The 18,304-nt window shown below is 58.8% G+C and overlaps 3 protein-coding genes across 5 annotated transcripts; 2 read left to right on the top strand and 1 right to left on the bottom strand.

Annotated features, from left to right (window-relative positions):
* The first annotated feature begins 1,822 nt into the window (after nt 1–1,822).
* On the top strand, nt 1,823–3,554 carry LOC142075831 (avidin-like). Its single transcript, XM_075137813.1, has 4 exons — nt 1,823–1,894; nt 2,399–2,612; nt 3,068–3,188; nt 3,455–3,554. The coding sequence occupies exons 1-4, from the start codon at nt 1,823–1,825 to the stop codon at nt 3,552–3,554; spliced, it is 507 nt and encodes a 168-aa protein (XP_074993914.1).
* Nucleotides 3,555–5,567: 2,013 nt separating this feature from the next.
* On the top strand, nt 5,568–6,586 carry LOC142075426 (avidin-like). The gene is made up of 3 exons (XM_075136713.1): nt 5,568–5,639; nt 6,188–6,398; nt 6,504–6,586. The coding sequence occupies exons 1-3, from the start codon at nt 5,568–5,570 to the stop codon at nt 6,584–6,586; spliced, it is 366 nt and encodes a 121-aa protein (XP_074992814.1).
* A 3,874-nt stretch (nt 6,587–10,460) lies between these two features.
* LOC142075853 (cyclic AMP-responsive element-binding protein 3-like) lies at nt 10,461–18,012 on the bottom strand. 3 transcript variants are annotated; one of them, XM_075137856.1, is made up of 11 exons: nt 17,937–18,012; nt 16,750–16,871; nt 15,998–16,135; nt 15,642–15,915; nt 15,319–15,431; nt 15,009–15,101; nt 14,325–14,431; nt 12,891–12,959; nt 12,648–12,732; nt 12,428–12,509; nt 10,461–11,996 (listed from the first exon to the last, which is right to left on the bottom strand). In XM_075137856.1, the coding sequence occupies exons 3-11, from the start codon at nt 16,133–16,135 to the stop codon at nt 11,638–11,640; spliced, it is 1,320 nt and encodes a 439-aa protein (XP_074993957.1). In that variant the 5' UTR covers nt 16,750–16,871; nt 17,937–18,012; the 3' UTR covers nt 10,461–11,637. The 3 variants fall into 3 exon arrangements, with proteins under 3 accessions (XP_074993957.1, XP_074993956.1, XP_074993955.1); XM_075137855.1 differs by having other exon boundaries at nt 16,750–17,171; nt 17,937–17,993; XM_075137854.1 differs by lacking the exons at nt 16,750–16,871; nt 17,937–18,012 and having other exon boundaries at nt 15,998–16,454.
* Nucleotides 18,013–18,304: the final 292 nt, after the last annotated feature.

Genomic DNA, 18,304 nt, shown 5'->3' with positions numbered 1-18,304 from the left:
ATGGCCGAGACAGCCACCACGAACAAGATCCAGCTGTCACCACTGCAGGGATCCCAGCACCGTACAGACCAGAAAAGGCAGCCCACCTTTGGCTTCACCATGAGCTTTCCAGACGCTTCTTCTTTCCCAGCCTCCCTATGGTGTCCCCAGAGGTCCTCTGCCCTCCCTGTGATGTCTCTAATGCTCTTCTGCCCTCCCTGCAGGGCTCATCCCCCTCTGTCCTGCATACCCCCCCCCCACGCAGTGCCATGTCCCCAGTCCCAGCAGGACAGGAGGCTGTGGAGGGAAATATCACCCACCCACAAGCAGCCTTTTCCACTCCCAAACTGGCAAGCTGGCTGCCTAACAGAGGGAAAATGCCACCCCAGCACCCTTTCCCACCTTTTCCCCATACTCTCCACCACCACCTCCATGGGCCAGTGCTTCGTGGACAATGGAAATACTGAGGACCGTGTGGATCATGCAAGATAAGGCTCACAGCCGTGAGGGTGACTGGAAAGCCAGTGGGTAGAGCAGGGCTGCAGGGCACTTCTCCATCCCTTCTCCGTGCTAGGGCTGCACCTATAGGTGCAGCATGGAGACCCCAGGGAGAGCGCCAAGCCCTGGGGGTGGGTGCCGGTGCTGGGAGCCAGCTTGGCAGCAAGCAAGGGCTAGGATCCCGGGGGCTTTTGGAGCAAGTTCCTGGGATGGGAGCTTAAGGCAGCTACTCTAATTTTGTAATTAAAAACAAAATGTAATTTGCATGGAGGTGTCACCACATCCTGCTCCCCAGCAAGAAGAGAGTGGCCCTCCTGGTGTCTTCAAGCCTGGGGCAGATGTGTCTCAGGAGGATGCTCAAAGCAGATGCTCATCCTCTGTGCAGGGCAGGGGCCAGAGAGATCCCTCCTGAACTGGACACAGCCAGGTGCCAGCTCTGTCTTCCCCTGCAGCATCACCTGGTTGGAGAGGTATCTTGGAGGAGGTGGCTGTGCCGTGTCCCTGTGCAAAAGCCAGGCGATCCGAGGACCCCTGCCCACCTGCCCATCTTTGTTACAGTCTTGTACCATTAGGAACCCCTTAGGAGGGCTCAGACAGGGCTCTGCTGTGTAGCTGTGCACTGCCCAGCCTCAAAGCGCCATGCATGCAGCATTGCCTCCCATGGGGTCTGTGTATGGGAGCACCATGCACAGGACATGCCCTCCATGGGGACAAGAAAATTTTAATATCTACATATCTTCCAGAAAATCCCTTCTGCACTGACAAGAGGGTTTAATTTTGGGGTGCCCAAGAGCTCCCGCTGCAGTGACAGTCACAGTTCCCAGACCCAGGGAAAGCCCAGCACAGCCAGGAGAAAAAAACAGCTTAGAAACCGCAGCAGAAACTTGTGACGCAGGAGGGGACTGCCACGAGGATGAACTCCCGTGGGCAGACACACCACCCTTCAGTGCAGTGGAGAAGAGCTGGTCGGGTTGTACTTGCTGCAGCGCTGTGTTTGCATGGTAGCACTGGGACGGGGGTGGTGGGGCAGTACCAGCCTGTGCCCAACCCAAAGACTCGGTTGCGGAGCAAGGAATGGGCTGGCAGAGCCTCTTGGGTAGTGGACATTCAAACCATCCCTGCGCCCCTGCCCCTCTCCACAGCCGTGCTCGTCCCCGCGTTCCTCCTGCACTGCCCAGGTCACACAGACCTCCTCGCCTCGCCTGTCCCCGGCGCCCTGCCACCAGCCCACCCACCCCGCGGCTGCCAGCCCAGTGCCTGCAGGGCTCCGGTTACAGCCCTATAAAGGGGGCGAGGGCGCGGGACCGGGAGGGAGCCGTGCCGGACGCTTCACAACCCTGCGGCCATGGAGAGAGGTGCCTTTGCCCTCGTCCTCACCCTGGCTCTGGCGGGATGCGTCGCCCCTGAAGAGAGGAAGGTACAGGAACGGGTGATGATGGGGACATGGCAGACATGGCACTGGGATGCAGCGTGGGCAGCCAGGGGTTCTCTCTTAGATGCCATTTTGGGCTGGGACAAGCAGGAGAACTTTGTAAGCACCTAGTCCAGGCAATGGGCAGGGTATCTCTGGGTCATGCCCAGCCACCTGGTACCACCTCCACAAAGCTTTGTTCCCACAGGAGCACCATGCACAGGGCATTCCCTGCCACGGGGTCTGTGCCCGGGAGCATCACACACAGGCCATTGCCTCCCATGGGGTCTGTGTCTGGGTGTACCATGCATGCTGACGGGCTGCCCTTGCTGCACTCAGCAGCCAGCAGCACTTGCAGGAGCATTTCCCCAAACTAGGGACAGGGAGACCCGTGCCCCGCAGCTGCACTCACAGCAGGGCTTGAGCCTCCGGCCGTGGGGCAGTGGGAGGGATGGGGTCCCCCTCTGCGCCGTGCGTGCGGGCAGAGGGCCCATGGCCGTGTCCCTTCAGTGCCACCTTAGCGGGCTGTGGAGAAATGAGCAGGACTCGCTGATGGAGATTTCGGCGGTGAGGGATGACGGGGACTTCCAGGGGAAATACCTCACGTGGGTCACCCTCGCCGGCGGCTGCGCCCGTGCCTCCCCCCTGATGGGCGCCCAGCAGCAGCCCAGCGAGGGGGGCTGGCCCACCTTTGCCTTCACCGTGCGCTGGGACAAGTTCTCCAGTAAGTGCTGGGACACCTGGTGACAGCACCGCGGGGGCACTGGGAGCCATGCAGGCGGCCAGCAGGATTTTTCCTCTGCTGGGAAGTCTGCTGGATGATGCTTTGGTGCAGCTAAGCAGAGGGAGGCAGCGGTGCCTGGCCAGCCTGGGGCTAACAGGCAATGCTGGGCTCACACAGGGCAGCCCCTCCTCACCCAGCATCTTTGCACCCGTACCTGCCGCGCGGCCCGAGGTGACCGTGGTGGGTCCGGGCCCCATTAGGGCACGGGGGATGCGATACCGCAGAGCCTGCCTCGCCTGAGAGAGCTGCTGAAAGAGGGCAGGTCCCCCCGGCGTGGGTTGGGTGGCCGACGGAGCAGGAACACGGCTGTGGCTGGGAGGACCCCGGGGCGGGGGGAAGCAGCCAGCGAGCGTGGGTGCCATCCACACTGACCCCCCACCAAGTGCTTCCCCCAGACGCCACCACCGCCTTCGCGGGACAGTGCTTTGTGGACGCAGCCGGGAAGGAGACATTGACCACCATGTGGCTGCTGCGTGAAGCTGTCGGGTCCCTCGAGGAGGACTGGAAAGCTACGAGGTAGTGGGGGGACGTGGGGGCAGTGGCCCCAGAGAGGGGCCCTCCCCAGGACCCCTGGGGATGAGCATCCCCTTGGGATCCCCCAGCACGGGTTTGCAGCAGGGATGCCAATGCCTCCTGGCAAGGTCCCTGCCCTGGCCAGGAGCATCTGGCAGCCGCTTGAGGAAAGTTGGGGAGGCTTAGGGACATCCCTGTCACCCAGCAGCGGGAGCCCTGAGTGGGCCGTGTCTGCGGATCATCCCACAGGAACTCTCCACTTCCCACAGGGTGGGCAGAAACGTCTTCACGCGCAAACGCACCCCGAAAGGAAAGATTCTACCGAGCTTGTCCCCATCCTGTGAGGATGCGTTTTTGCCCACCCCATGATGGCGTGCTTTGGCTGCAGCTGGCCCCTCCAAGGCAAGAAAAACCAGCCTCTCCCATAAAAATAAAATTTAAAAATCATGTCAGCTGTGGTCATCTTTTTTAAAAAACTGCCCTTGTTCCCCCTCTGAGGCAGCTTCTGTCCCCACAGGTACCCATGCAGAGGTGAGGGCTCACCACTGCCCTTCCACAGGGACATCTGGACCCCTCCCTGATTCCCCCCATCCAGCTCCCTGGGCTCCTTTCCTACCTCATCCTAACCCAAACTTCCACTCTGCGCCATCACTCCCCTGTTGCCTGCCAGTGGCAGAGGTGGCATCAGCATCCCGAATCCAGCTGCCTTCCTTGCAGTGCCTTCATGCCCATCCCCACCAGACTCCTTTCCAGTCCCAGGACTCCATGCTCCGTAGGATTGGGTGATGGAGGTAACGGTATCAGCAGATGTGAGATGTCGGTAAAGCATTTCCTTTGCGCTGCACAGCACCCAGAGTAAAATATGCACATTAAAACCCCTATCCCATCATACTCCATCCCATCCCATCCCACCCCGTCTCCCTGGGTTACAACCAGGGATTTTACCCTTCTCTGCCACTGCATTTCAGCAGTGCCACTCTATCTGCCTCTGCCGATACCTGCCAAGCTTAGTCAGCTCTTCTGACGCAAAGTTTTTGAAGATGAAGCCTACTGCAGAAGCGTTACAAATATAACCCTGCCCCGGGGATGCCAGCACACTAGCAGTACAGTTCGTCGAGCCTGGCCCAGCCCAGTGAGGCCAATGCACGCTGTCGTGATATGGAGTGGTGGCTGCCACCTCCCTGGCACCTCAAACAGGGTGGCTTGTCCCTGCCAAACAGCACAGAAAGGCAGGGGCTGCTGTCAGGCCGAGTGGATGGAGCATGGCATCCAGGGCAAGAGCAAGAGATCCCCCGGGGGGGATTTCTCAGGCCCCTGTGATAAGCCCGTGAGTTTGAGACTGTAAAAGGCAACAAGGAGGAGTGATGTGTTAGGAGAGGGGTTGTGTCCGCTCACCCCAGCCTTTTGGGACATCCAGACCAGAGCGAGAGGCACTGAGCAGCAGCAGCGAGGTCCCAGGGTGTGCTGGGACTTGTGGCGGGGACTGAGCGGTGCTGCCTCATGGTGGGACTCCCCCACCCCCAGTACACACACCACAGCCCTGCTGCCGTCCAATGCCCCAGACACTGCTGTCCAGGAACAGCATGTGTTTATGCAGCTAAATCCCACCTTAATTTTCAGTTGCCCACCGCCCCATGCCTGCTCCAGGCACTGCAGCGAGCAGAGAAGCAGCTCAGGAACGCAGGGACAGTGCACGCTGTGTTTTGTACATCCAAAACCCCTAAGAGCAGCAAATGTAAGGAAGAGGTGCAAATACAAGGCAGGTTAGCATGCTGGATGTGTTTAGCAAATATGCTCCTTGGACCCCAATGCCCCTCTGTGGCTACTTCTTCCTCTAACCCTTGTAAAAGCAAAAGCAGCAAAATTAGCAGCTGATATCCAGAAGATGCTGGGAAAATGTTATTGCTGCTAAAGCAGAAGGCAGGGCAAGCATTCCCTCCCATGCAGCACTGCAACCGCTGCAGCTTGCCTCTGCCAGGGATGCCCTGGCACCAGGGTGGTGACACCCTGGTCAAGCAGCGGCACCAGCAAAGCAGGGAGCAGTTAAATGTTTAAACAGGTAATAATTTCCAGCCTGCATGCACAGAAGACAGATTCCCAAGGAAGGTAGTTGATGGTTTCCAGGCTGCTATAAGGGCCATAAAAAAAGTCCATGTTCCCTCCTCTCTCCACAACCGTGCTCATCCCCGGATTCCTCCGACGCTGCCCAGGTCACGCAGACCTCCTCGCCTTGCCTGTCCTGTCCCAGTCACCCTGCCACCAGGCCACCTGCCCCATGGCTGTCATCCCGGTGCCTGTGGGGCTCCAGTTACAGCCCTATAAAGGGGGCCAGGATGCGGGACCAGGAGGGAGCTATGCCGGACGCTTCACAGCCCCGCAGCCATGGGGAGCGGTGCCTTTGCCCTGGTCCTCACCCTGGCCCTGGCAGGATGCATCACCCCTGCGGAGAGGAAGGTACGGGGACAGGTGGCGATGGGGACATGACATTGGCACCCTGCTAGACCCCAAAGGCTGCTGCTGGGGCTGCGGTGCTCAGCAAGGAGCCGGGGCCAGGCTGCTGGAGCTGGTGGGACCAGCACTATGCAGTGCTGTGGGAAGCTGCGGAGAGGCTGGGAGGGAGGGACCGCTCCTGCAAGGATGCTCCATGCTGTGAGAATCCACCCAGAGACAGACAAATGGAGCCGTGCCCCAGAGAAACCCCATTTCCCACCAAGCGTGCAGGGAAAGCAGCGCACCCTCTGCTTTAGCATGGGCAGGACCCGATCTCTCGGGGGTGGCAGCAGCAAACAGCCCAGAGCAGCGCTTGGGCTATAGGCAATCGGTGCTGTGGGGGCGATGCTCGTGCTGAGGTGGCGATGCCGGTGGCACCAGCTTCACAAAGGGTCTATGGCACATCCCCCAGTGCTGCAGGCAGCCCTGGGCAGAGCCAGGGTGGTGGGGCAGGAGCAGGATGTCCCCCATGCCTGCCCAGGCACCCCAAGCCATAGCACTGGCCTTTGCAGTGCCTCCTCTCTGGGTTGTGGCAGAGCAACACCGGCTGCCGGATGGTTGTGTCTGCCCTTGGCAAGGACGGCAGATTCTCTGGTTCCTACCTGCCAGGGCCTGCTGCTGGTGACTCCGAAATCCTCAACTCGCCACTGGAGGGGTCCCAACAGGATGCGGGGCTGGTCTCACAGCCCACCTTCTCCTTCACTGTGTGCTGGCGGCTCCGAGGTAGGCAGGAGGGGGCCATCACCCTGCAGGGGGGATGCCAGCGGGATGCAGAGGGGTGGCTTCATGCCTCACCACCTCGATTCATGCCACCTCGGACCCTTCCAGGCTCGGAGACAGCCCGGACGACCGCCTTCCTGGGCCAGTGCTATGTGGGCACCAACAGGGAGGAGACCCTGCATGCTCTGTGACTCCTGCGAGAGGCGGCCGACAGCCCCGCTAAGGACTGGAAAGCCACCCTGTGAGCGCTGGGTCCCGGCCACCGCTGTGCCAAGCTTTCCTGTGCCCCAGGCTGGAGAAGGGAGAAATGCCACAGGATGAGGCATGGCAGGATTGGGAGAGTGAAATGGGTTTGTCACCGGTGACGAGCAGGGGGTAAGGAGCACTCCTGTGACTCGGCCAGCCCCTGCATCCCGGGTGCGCCCCAGGTGGGTGACCCCAGAATGGGGCCTGGCCCTAGTCAGACCCCCTCGGGACTCTCCTTGCACTCTCCCCAGCAGGGACAGAGCAGGACACGATGCCAGTACCTGGTGCAGCCTCTGCTACAGGGTGTTGGAGCCTGGGGCATCCCACTCAGCACCCAGCGAGGCAGTGGGGAACACAGTGCCCCCACTCGGGTTTCCCCTCTGTACCCTCCGCCACAGTATAGGTGACCCTGGTTGTGTGAACCATAGTGATTTGGGGTTCTTGCAGGATTGGCACCAGCATTTTCACTCGGATAAAATAACAGCAAATGGGGAAATCCAAGAGGCCCAGGACCGCAAGGAGACAGTGCTTCCCCCAGCCAGGCTCTGCCTGCACTGACGTGCTGCATTTCAGCAGCTCGCAGCCCACAGGTTCATGCTTTCCCAGGCAAATTCAGCCCAGCGTGAAGGCTGGGCACCAGGTGCAACGTAAAGGGTTTCTGTGGGAATGCAGGGCTTGGCTCTGGTTTCTGCCCTGCCTCAAACCCGCAGGGTTTGTTTTGCTCCGCAGCCTCCCTCCCATGGGGAGGCTTTGTGCAGCATCACCGAGGGCAGCAGGGTCCCTAGGGATGGGGGCTGTCCCGTGTCGTCTCCCCGTCAGTGTGCAGCAGTGCTGCATCTGCAAACCTGCTGCTGTGCTGTGGGTAACTTGTCCCTCGGGGTCCCTCCCAAATGTCCCCAGGGGTGTGGGGCAAATCAGCATGTGACCAGGCACAGCCTCAGTGGGATGCTGTGGGCAGCGTGTCCCAGGGCTGCAGGGCAGGGTCCAGGCAGAGCCCTCCCCATGTGAGCGGTGCAGGGGAAGTTTCTCAGGCGCCCGAATACCCAGGGCGGCTGCAAATGGCTTTTGCAGAGCCGGCAGCCTCCCGTTCCCAGCCCCGGCGGATGCGCTGCGGCGGCCGGCTGCCAACAGCCCCAGGGGTGGGGAAAGCTCCCAAGCAGCCTGTCCCAAGAGAGACCCCTCAACGCGGCCCCTCAACGCGGCCCCTGAGCAATGCACATGCTGGGGTCTCCAGCCAAGCCCCTGCTACACAGGGCGTGGCCAGGGAAAGGGAAGAGGGGAAGGACACATCTGGCACCGGCTGGGGTGTTTTTGAGGGCATCCCAGCCTGACCTCTCTGCTCTCTGTCTCAGACATCTTGCCAAAGCAGTCCCTACATGACTGGCTCCCTTGGGGGTTCAGCAGCCCCGGGGCTGAGGTGCCAGGTTTTGGGAGCTGGGGGAAGGCGGTGGCTCCATCGCTGTATTTCCAGCTGCTTTTTTAACCGGGCGCTCATATTTCTGCTAGTTTTTCTGTTTCCACCGATATCCAGCAGCTGGTGCTAGTGGATAAAAATAGGACGGATGCTGACACAGGCTTTAGCTTTCCCTTGAAAAGGAGGGTATGTCTTACTTCTGCTGCTGACTGAAATTCCCACCTCTCCAAGAAATCCTGATTCCTTTAAAAAAAAAAAAGAAAACCTGATTCCTTTAAAGCCATGAGCAGGAGGAGTTTTGTACTGGCCACACAGCCCAGGCCCTCCGCGGCAATGGGAAGCAAATTTCACTTCATGCTTTCATAACTTTCCATATGTCACTACCATGGTAAGGAGATGGCACTACCGACGTTCGGGGAGTCACCAAGCAAAAAGAGAGGGTTTCCATTCGGCAACACCCATACAGGACTTGCCGAGGGCTGAGCAGAATATGTTGCCCTGAAAGGCTCACGTTTCTGGTCTGTCTGTGTGCTCCCATGATGCTGATGCAGGCAACTGCCGGGACACTCATGGGATATGGGTCGACCATGGGAATAGCAGAGGGAACACGGCAGGGAGGGCAAGCAGGGACTGTGACACCGACCTAAGCCAGAGCGCGGGGCTGTGTGTGTGTGCAAGCAGCGCCGATGCACACGCAGCCTGCACTCTGATCCCTGCAGCGTGCAAGGGAAATAGATGTCATGGAGGGTCTGCAGCAAGGAGGAGGAGGAGGGTGGCAGAAATACCAGGCTCCTCCTGTTCCCCTGCCTGATGGAAACAAGGTGCAAGCCTCCTCGGCCAAAGGACTCATTCCGGGCATTTTTATCATCGCTGCCCTTTAACCCAAGGTGTGAGGCCCAGGCTAGGCTTCCTTCCTCTTGCTGTCTCAGAGCTGACCGCTGTGGGACCGGCACGAGAACACAGAAAGAGATGAAAAATAGCAGCCCTGGGGCAGCACAGGCTAAGACCACGGGGCAACTGTCCCCAAAACTCCCAGCGCAGACACATCCCCAGTGCAGTACGGAGACCAGCTCTGGGCTCCCACCTTCTGCTGCAAGGTATCCCACCTTCTGCTGCAAGCTTTCCGCACAGAAGGGCTGCGCTGGCTGGTGCAGGCAGAGTCTGGTAGCAGGAGCGTGTGTTTGGCTGCGTTTTATGAGGAGCCCGCTGTACTCGCCTGGCTCCCTGCCCGCTCCCCCAGAGCTATCTCCCTTCCTGACATTCGGCCAAACAAGCCAGACTGCTGCGGAGCGGGGTGCTGACCCCATTGCCCCTGGCCAAACACCGGCTCCGGTGGCCGCTGCCTGCTTTGCTGGCAACACCACCGTGTTTTATTTCAGATGACTCATACAATATCAATTAGTGCTGGGCCAGGGACTCCAGGTGACATCAGTGGCATTACGCACCCTAGCCTTGAACTGCAAAAAATGAAATGAAAGAGGGAACAGGGTCCTAGACCTTCCCGCCATCGTGCATGGCTCCTGGGGAAAAAGGTCCAGCGGTTCCCTGGGGATGCTCGCAGGCTGCCTGCCCCGGCCAGGGCAGAGCTGCAACCTGATGCTGTTACGAGTGTTCTGCTGCCTGTCCTGAGACAGGGCCCGTGGGTGAGCTGCCCCTTGACTGTCTCTCCTCCCCAGGCAAAGACACAACGTTCAGTTTTGTATCTCGTTCACCTGCACACGTGCCCTTTGCTTCCCGGGTGGGTTGCAAGCGCAGTGCTGCCTGCACCCATTGCCTTGCTGGGCTCTTGCACCCCCAGACCCCATGCTGGGCTCCACAGCCTGAGCTCAGGGTCTGCTAGTGCCTCCCGTGCACCCAGTGATCCCAACCAAATCCAGGGCCCAGCCCTGATCTAGCAACCACCCAGCAGGCAGGGCCCCCGCCACAGCCCCCACGCCGAGGTGACGGGGCTGTTGCACCACCCTGGCTCTGCTCGGCTTCCTGCGATTGTGCAGCTCCCCTTATGAAAGCAGCGGTGGGGGAAGATACCGGCTCCTCGTGCTTCCTACCGGGGAAGCTGCTGGCTTCCGCAGCGCTGGCGGCTTGGGTGCATGCAGGTCACACGTGGGTGCTGGGTGCTCACAACATCCACTTGTCTCCAAAAGTGGTTCGAGCGATTTCGCACCCTTGAAGGGAGGTGAGAGCAGAGCGACTGCCCTGCAACCTTGCACCGTGCCTCAACAAGCCCCTCTGCACAGCCGCAGCCACGGGAAGGGAAGGCAGCGCGCGTTCCCCCTCGTTAGGCTGCGAGAGCTATCACCCCCCAGCCTCCCTTGTGTTCCTCCCACAACGCTCCCAGCCCCTGGTGCAGCCCCTAGCCTCCACCCCGCAGCCCAGTCCCCCACCGAACCAACCAGAGGACACCGTCACACATCATTAGTATTTATTTACACAGTATTACAGTGTTTATTAATAAGGAAATTATTATTATCCTGATCTAGTTGAAGATGTCCCTGCTCATTGCAGGGGGGCTGGAGTAGATGACCTTTAAAGGTCTCTTCCAACCCAAACCATTCTAAATGATTCTATGAAATGTCCTGAAGTAGGGTGAGGAGATGCTCAACAGGTACCACTAAGCTGCACTCCAGGAAAGACACCGCTCACCAGCTCTAAGTGTTTCTGCTCAGCCCTGGGGAGCCACCAGAGCCGGCTGACTGCATCACTGGACAGCGCGGCAGATCTTGGGCACACAAGGACACAGCTTTGAAATTGTCCTGTGGCCAGGAAAGCCTTTAGAAGAGCAAGCAGCTCTGCTGCTCTCTGCTCCACGCCCCCTCAGCAGCCCAGTTCAAGGCATGCCTCCTTCCCGAGGGCCAGAAGCCCCGCTCCCAGGGCTGTGGGAGATGAAAGGCTCAGCCCCTACAGAAGGGAAACAGCACACACAGCTTGGGAAGGGCTCCACATTACCTTCTCTAGGCAGGCCTGGGGCTGCGCCCGTGGCTCAAAAGCTAGCAGGAACAGGCGACAAGTGGGGTCTGTCGCAATGGCAGGACCACTCCCTGCAAGGGCACTGAAGGTCAGCTCACTATCACACCTAGAAATCAGGCAAAACTGCAGGATTAACGGGAAGAGACAAGGGACAGATGTTTGCGGCCACCAGACACAGTAAAAAGTGCAGGACCCAGCCTGTTCACCTCCATCTGGGCAGGGAAAAAGCAGGGCAGCAGCCTCCATCTCCAACTGCTTCCAGTCAGACCAAGTACAGGCACCTTAGGCCCAACCGCCTTCACCCTCCATGCCACAGCCCATCCCTGCGAGCCACGGGACGCACCCTGGGCTGCAGGCCACGGCAGTAGCCGTAGCAAAGTTCCCACTGTTTCCTACCCCATCTCAGATAGACAGAGTCCTGCTATAGATATACAGAGCAGAGGGTCAGAAGATGTCAACCCTAGAACGATTCCTCCCTGGTAAACCCTCTGAGCTGCCAGCAATTGGGAGAGTATTCAGAAGAATCTGCTTTGATAGATTATCTGTTAACGCAGTTCTGGTTTGTCCCTGCGCAGCAGGGTGCCCGGTGTCACCCTGAGAAGCAGGAGGTGGCGGTCACATCTCATCGGCACGGTGCTGCTGGATGACAACTCTGGCAGCACGTTCCACCCACTCCTGCCTCTTGGCTTTCCACACCACCACTGCCTGCAAAGGGTCGCCCTGGGAGCGCTGCTCCTGAGGCTGGGGGGGGCCCAGCTCGGAGCCCGCGGCCGCCGGAGGGTCGGAGGATGAGTTGCTGTTGAAAGACGATCTGGGATCGGGGTTGGGTGGACCCTGCCCCTCTTCTCGTGATTGATTGAGGCTGCCCAGCAGCGAGGGGTCCTCAGGCTCTGGGCTGAGCCCCTCCAGCGCAGCGTCCTCCTGCACGTCAGGTGCTACCCGGTTTGGGAACTCACGTATCTGCCGTGACAGCACTGCAAGAGAGGTAGAGCCAGCCCTGTCACTCCCAGCCTCCCACCGTCCTGTTCTGAGCACGGGCCACCACAGAGCCCACGAGAGGGGAACAAACTGTTCAGCTAGGGCTGCCTCCTCCCAGGGGAGGCGGGGAGAGGACGCCGCAGAGCTGCCAAGCACAAGCACAGCTTGTGCTCCAAGAGGGACTGGATCCCTCCAGTTCTTGTACCGCCCCTGGCCCAGGGCCCTGTCCCCAGGTGGGCCTCTGCAACGGGGCTTGAGGAAGAGTCCAGAGCTGGGGTGAGACAGCAAAGCCAAACCTAGGGGTCACCCCAGGCAAGGGGCTGCTGGGTTGGAGGCCCCCCAGAATTCAGGCTGTCTCTGAGGAAGGTTCTCTGCCCTGGAAGGCAGCGCTTCACCTGGAGCCGTGCCTCAGCCCCTGGGTACTCACCTCGGAGCTCCGGCTGGGGCTCTTTGCTCCGGAACGAGCAGATGCTGGGGGAGAGAATGAGGCAGAAGGACAGAACCACAACCTGGAAACAGAAAGAAGATCAGCACAGACCTCAGCAAAGGACATGGATAACCATCATCAGCCACAATAAACGCCTCTCTCCCAAACTTGTAAAGACAGCAGAGACTCCTTCACAGGCACTGGGGCTGAAGCCACTCACCATGGTGCAGGTTTTTGTTGTGGTAGTTTTGGTGGTGGACCGTCTCACCAAGGCCTGTAGTTTCCGCAGCTGCTCGAGCAGTGACCTGCAGGAGAGCAGGCAATGCACGTTAACGCAGCGGCTGAACAAAGAGCTGCACGCTCTCCTCCTCCCCACTTTGCAGCCAAGGACAGGCCACAATCCCAAGAAGAGGAACAGCCTTACCCACCACATCTCCTGCCACATCCAACAACAAGAACTCACATGTTCTGCTTCTGCAGCAGCTGCACCTTCTTCTCCAGCTCGTGGTTCTGAGCTGTGCAGGCTGCCACCCTTCCCAGGAAAAACGAACAGCATGGGGGAAAAACAGAGAGGTTTTGTTAGTAACAGCAGGGACTTCACCAGAGTCTCTCCTCAGGTAATCAGCCACCACCTCTGGGTGGCTGGGGCAGATAAAATTGCTCGTGGGGTCTACCTGGCACTACCTGGAGCAAAGCCCAGAGAGCAACATCTCACAACAGGTTTGGGGAGGGGTGAGTCCTGCCCAGTCCCACAGAGAAGCACCAGACTCATCACTAAGGATGCTCACTCCTCACAGCACACCAGCCCTGTAGATCTGCGACATCAGGCTGCATTGCAAACTAGCCTGACCTGGAGAACATGCTGGACCTGGCAGGCCAGCACCTGGCTTGAACAGAGCAAGCTCTGGGCCATCTCCAAGCATAAGAGAGCAGGGTAGGCTATGCCCCGAGCTTCTGAGCCCCTGGAGGAGAGCTGCTGCCCCACAGGGTCAGCCTCACTTTCTGCCCAGGGTGGCAAGACCCCAGCAGCGGCACAGCACAGCTGCTTGTGACTGGTACTCCCTGCTCCTGACCCCTGGCAATGTGGTCAGCACAACTAACACCATTTTATGAGGTGAGCAGCCATTCTCTACGACCGAGCAGGTCACATATTCATTCCCATCCCCTCATTATCAGGCGCCGAAGGTCCTGTGCACCAAGCAGACAAACCAAGCAGATTTCTTCTTCCTCTCCCTACTGGCCTCAAGGTTCCTGGGCGCAGGCCAGTTACTCCCTTCCTTACCAGCCTTGAAGGTCCCAGGCCCCGGCCAGCCAGGTGTTGTTGACAACCCTGTCACAGAGTAGGGAAGCGTAACAGCACATAGAGCACTGTCCATAAAATCAAGCAGTTACAAGTCCTAAGGGGGAACTTGGACCGGAGCTGCTGCTGGACAGTGAGACCCGGGACCCACCCTAGCCAGGGAGACCTCCACCATCATCTGCTTCCTCCCATGATTGAGGGAGTGACTCAGATTCCTTTGCATAATTTTCAAGTCTAGATTATGATCGTTGTATTGATACAGCAAACCATGTAGTAAGATCCATCCGATCTGCAGAGGGTCCAGGTGATTAAAAATCATAAGTTAAGTTGTATTAGGATCTAGGTGATTAGAAATCGTAAGTTAAGTTGTATTATAAATCCTGTATTACGCTGCTTGTAGATTGTACTACATTGATTCCACTTGTGGAAATTCCGTTCCATTCTAATCATAAATTCTGTGCTATACTAATCATAATATGTTAAGAAAACAAAGCGTTAACTGAAACTATTGTTTAGTGCCGTCATCATTCTGCCAAAGATCCCTAAAAGAACCTGTCTGTCCCCTCAGTGTCAGGTGACACTGCAGTGTGCCCGTACCTGTTTTCCAGGCCATCCACGTAGATCTTCCTCCTGCGACGACTATCCTGGGCTGACTGCTTGTTCCGGATCTTCCGACGCACTTTCTTCAGAAGCCGCTCTTCGGCCTGCAAGGGTCATTTCTCATCAGCAGCAACCCCCGTTAGCGCTGGCAATCCAGCCCTCACAAACCCCGCATACATCTCAGTGCTCAGCCCGAGTGCTTTTGTCCTCTGTCCCTCCCACACCACTGAATGAACTGCAGGAGCTGCAAAGCAAACTGTGGCCTGCTGATGCGGCCAGCAGCTTCCCCAGTGTAGCAAAAGTGAGGCATACCTACGGGAAATGAAAAGCACGCAGCTCGCAAGCCACTAGGCAAGTGGGAAAAAATAGGTTGGAGGCACTTGTGGTGTAGCTGCCTCCCTGCAAACAGTCATGAGTGGGGAGACTGACAGCAGCCAGGTCTCATTGCTCTTCATATCTACGTGATTAGCAAAGCAGAGGCTTCTGTGGACGTGGACACCCCCCCCAGCCTCAAAAGGAGGAGAAGGACACCAAGCCCTGCCACACGCTGCCCTGAACACAGCACCTGGGCACCAAAGCTCTCATCAAGGCACCATCCTGTATTTTTGAACCTCTACTCTGGCTGAAGCATTCCAGTGGTCCAAATCCATTTGGGAGTGACAGGCTGCAGCGAGGACTCACTTTGGTCAGTGGCAGACAGGTTGGTAATGAAGCACCTTCTTTCTCCAGGAGCTGCCTCTCCTCCTCTGTCAGGACCAGCTGTGGGAAGTCAGACTAGAAAACAGCGAAAATACACCTGCTAAGAATGCAAAGTAAAGGGTGTTCACCCCAGGGCAGAGAGGGCATACAGAAAGCACACAGAACCAGGATCAGCTCTCCCAAAGCAGCATCATACTTTCCCCAGAGATATCCCCCACAGGAGCCAAGCCAGGAGAGAAGGGGAGATGCGACCAGAAGCAAAGGCTGGGGCCCACACCGTGGTGGTCAGTACCTGCACGATGGCTCCAGGCACAAGCTGGGGTTCAGCATCCACAGCAACAGCAATAGGGAAACCGGAGCTCTGTTCCAGTGCCTTGCTTGTGCCTTCCAAACCCGTCCATGCTCCTGGGGAAGGAAAGAAGAGTCAAGCGCTAGGCCTCAGTAAGGCAGCACCTAACCAGGCAGCTTCGAGTAGCATGAAACCACAATGTTACAGCAGAAAGCCACTAAACTCAGCTCTCTCCATTGCTGCCTGGCACCCGCCCAAAAAAACCCAGTGTGGGACTGCTTTTCTGCCTGTACCCAGCACAGAAAGAGCCTACACACATCACTTACCAAAGTCAATGGAAACATCTCCTTCTGCCATGTCAGACCTCACGCTTTCCAGAGCAGGCCAATCCTGATGGAGGGAATAGTTGTGATCAACCTGCACAATGTCGGAGGTCCGAGGGCTGCCAGCAAAGTCACTGCCAGGACTATGGGACAGGTGCTGATCCTCAGAAATGCCACTGTCACTGTCAGCAGGAGAATAACCCTGCAGCGTGCCTGCTTCATCTCCAAAGGGGCTCAGCAGGGAGCTGATGAAGTCTTCCATCTCCTTGTCCAGGAGCTGTGGAGAAAAAGCTTTTACTCAGCAGGGAGCCAAACCTCCTGAACCACAACCCAACAGGGATTCCTCCCAAAGAACTCACCTCAGGCTCTGGCAGGCCCCAGTCTTCCAGCAGACTGTTCTCCTTCCCTGGGATTTCAAGGCAGGGAGCATCATCCTTCAGGAGGAAGTCAAGCAGGTCCTCATCTGCCAGGGCAGCGAGTTCCTCTGGGCATGACATCTGAGCAGGACACCCAAAGTGAGCACAGGCACAGGGGGAGACATCGAGCTGTCCCTCAGCCCCTATGGACAAAGTCTCCCCATGCAACAGCTGCCAGGGCACTGCAGTGACAACCATCCCATGACTCCTTCCCCAACAAGGCTATTTCACCAGCACTGGTGGCCCCACCACACCAGTTTCCCCACCAGACTACTGGGACCCAGCCACAGGAACAATACTCCACCCAGAACACAAAAGCTGCAGGAAGGAGACGGAAAGTGGAAGGGCCCTGTGGACAGCATACAAGATCCTGCCATTCCACTGAAGCCCAAAGGCGCTGTACCCCCGGCGTGGAGCCCGTGCGGTCAGCCTCCTATTGCAGGCGAATTGCTAAGAGAAGTCATCGTCGCAGGGTTAACTAAAAGGGTCTTATTAATGATTAAACGACGATCAAATGATAATTAATTGATGAGTGAATGAAAATGAAATGGTAATCAAACCGTGATTAAGTGAGAATTGAATGGTAATTAAACAGTGATTTGACAATGATTTAAGTGATTATTTAAATATATATATAAAAAAAAATGTTGCTAGCATATAATATACTTTTAGGTCGAATGTAAAGTGCCGCTTACCTCGCTGTAGATACCAGATGCCGGGTAAAGGGTCTCTCAGCCTCGAGGGGTAACCTTGAGAGGCGTCCCTGCTCCAGAGGGAGATCACCGCCGTGCAGCAGAGCTCAAAGGGCTCGGGGAGGCTACAGGCATTTATAGCATAAAGTGATGGACTCGTAGTCAAACCCCCCTCCTCCAGTGTTTGCGCAGGTGTGCAGTTGTGGCAGTGTTAGTTTTGTCTAGTCCCCGCTCGGGCTGGTGCTGTTATCTCCTGATAAGACATGGCCTGGGCTTCTTGGTCCCTGAGAAGACGCAGCCAAGCACGGTTCCCACGGTTTGCGCGGCAGGGCTGGTATCGCCAGGCTGCTGGTCGGTGATGCCTGACCAAAGCACTGCTCACTCAGAGAGGGGGCATCCGTCACACCTCCCCATTAGCTTCACATCTAGCTAGCAGGTGTCAGAGTCAGGAAAAAAAAAACCCCAAACAACAAAATCCCCTAAAAATGAAAAGAACCCCATCTAAAAATAGAAGGCCAGGGCAGACCCCAGCCACAGGGCTGCTGTGCCAGCTGCCTGGGAGCAGGAAGATGGTGTGTGGGGCTGCCCTGCCAGATGGCACGGCGGGCAGAACTCTAACCGGCAGAAATCGGAGCAGAGAGAAGAAGAGGAGCAGGGCAGAGCCCGGACAACGCCAGGGCCCGTTGCTTCCACGGACACCGAGGACTTTCTATCTAGGAAGCGTGCGCTGGGCAGGCAGCAAGGGAAGGAAGAGAACAAGGGGAGAGCAGCCAGTGAGGCAGAAGGAAGGGTGACGGGAGCACCCAGGGCAGGAAGCCTTCCCCCCACCCGGACACCCACCCAAGAGGCCTCTCACAGCCGCAGCCATGCCACCGGCCCACAGGCAAGCACGGCGTGCCGCTCCCTGGGGCACAGCCGCCGCCTGCAGCCAGCCACCCCCCGCTGGGCAGCACAGCCCGGGGCCTGACAGGGCGGCCCCGCGCGGGAGGAGAGCCGCGGCCCACCGGTGGGCTGTCAGCGCCGGGCCGGCCCGGGGCCACCAGCTCCCCTGGCCGGCAGCGCCCGCCCCGGCCCGGCCCAGCCACCGGCCACCCCGCAGAGCCCCCCGGCCCCGGTCTGAGGCGAGCGGCGGCCCTGCGCCCCCGGTTCCCGGCTCCCGGCCGCCCCTCCCGTCCCGTCCCGCCCCTCACCTCAGCGCGGCGACGCCGCCCGCCCCGCCGCTTCCACCGCACCACGAGTCACGTCACCCGCCTCCCAGCAGGCCCCGCGCGCTGGGCGGCCCCGCCCCTCCCGGGATAACACGGCGGCGCCGGCGCGGGCGCTTATTGGCCGGTGGCGCGTGGGCGGCGGGAGCGCGCCGTGGGGCAGCGGCGGCGGCGGCGCCGGCCGGGGGGGCCGGGCCGGGCCGGGGCCGCCTGCGGAGCAACCGGGGCGTGCAGGCCTCGGGGGTGCGCCCGGCGGAGGCCCGAAGGTGCGAGCAGAGCACGGTCCCGGGGTGCGGACGCTGAGCCGTGCTCAGCCCCGGGGCGCAGTGACGGGGCTGTGCGGGTACCGGGCA

Source organism: Calonectris borealis, chromosome Z, assembly GCF_964195595.1.
Source record: "Calonectris borealis chromosome Z, bCalBor7.hap1.2, whole genome shotgun sequence".
Lineage (NCBI taxonomy): Eukaryota > Metazoa > Chordata > Aves > Procellariiformes > Procellariidae > Calonectris > Calonectris borealis.
Note: the sequence above shows the minus strand (reverse complement) of the source record. Positions and strands in the feature narration are given on the sequence as shown.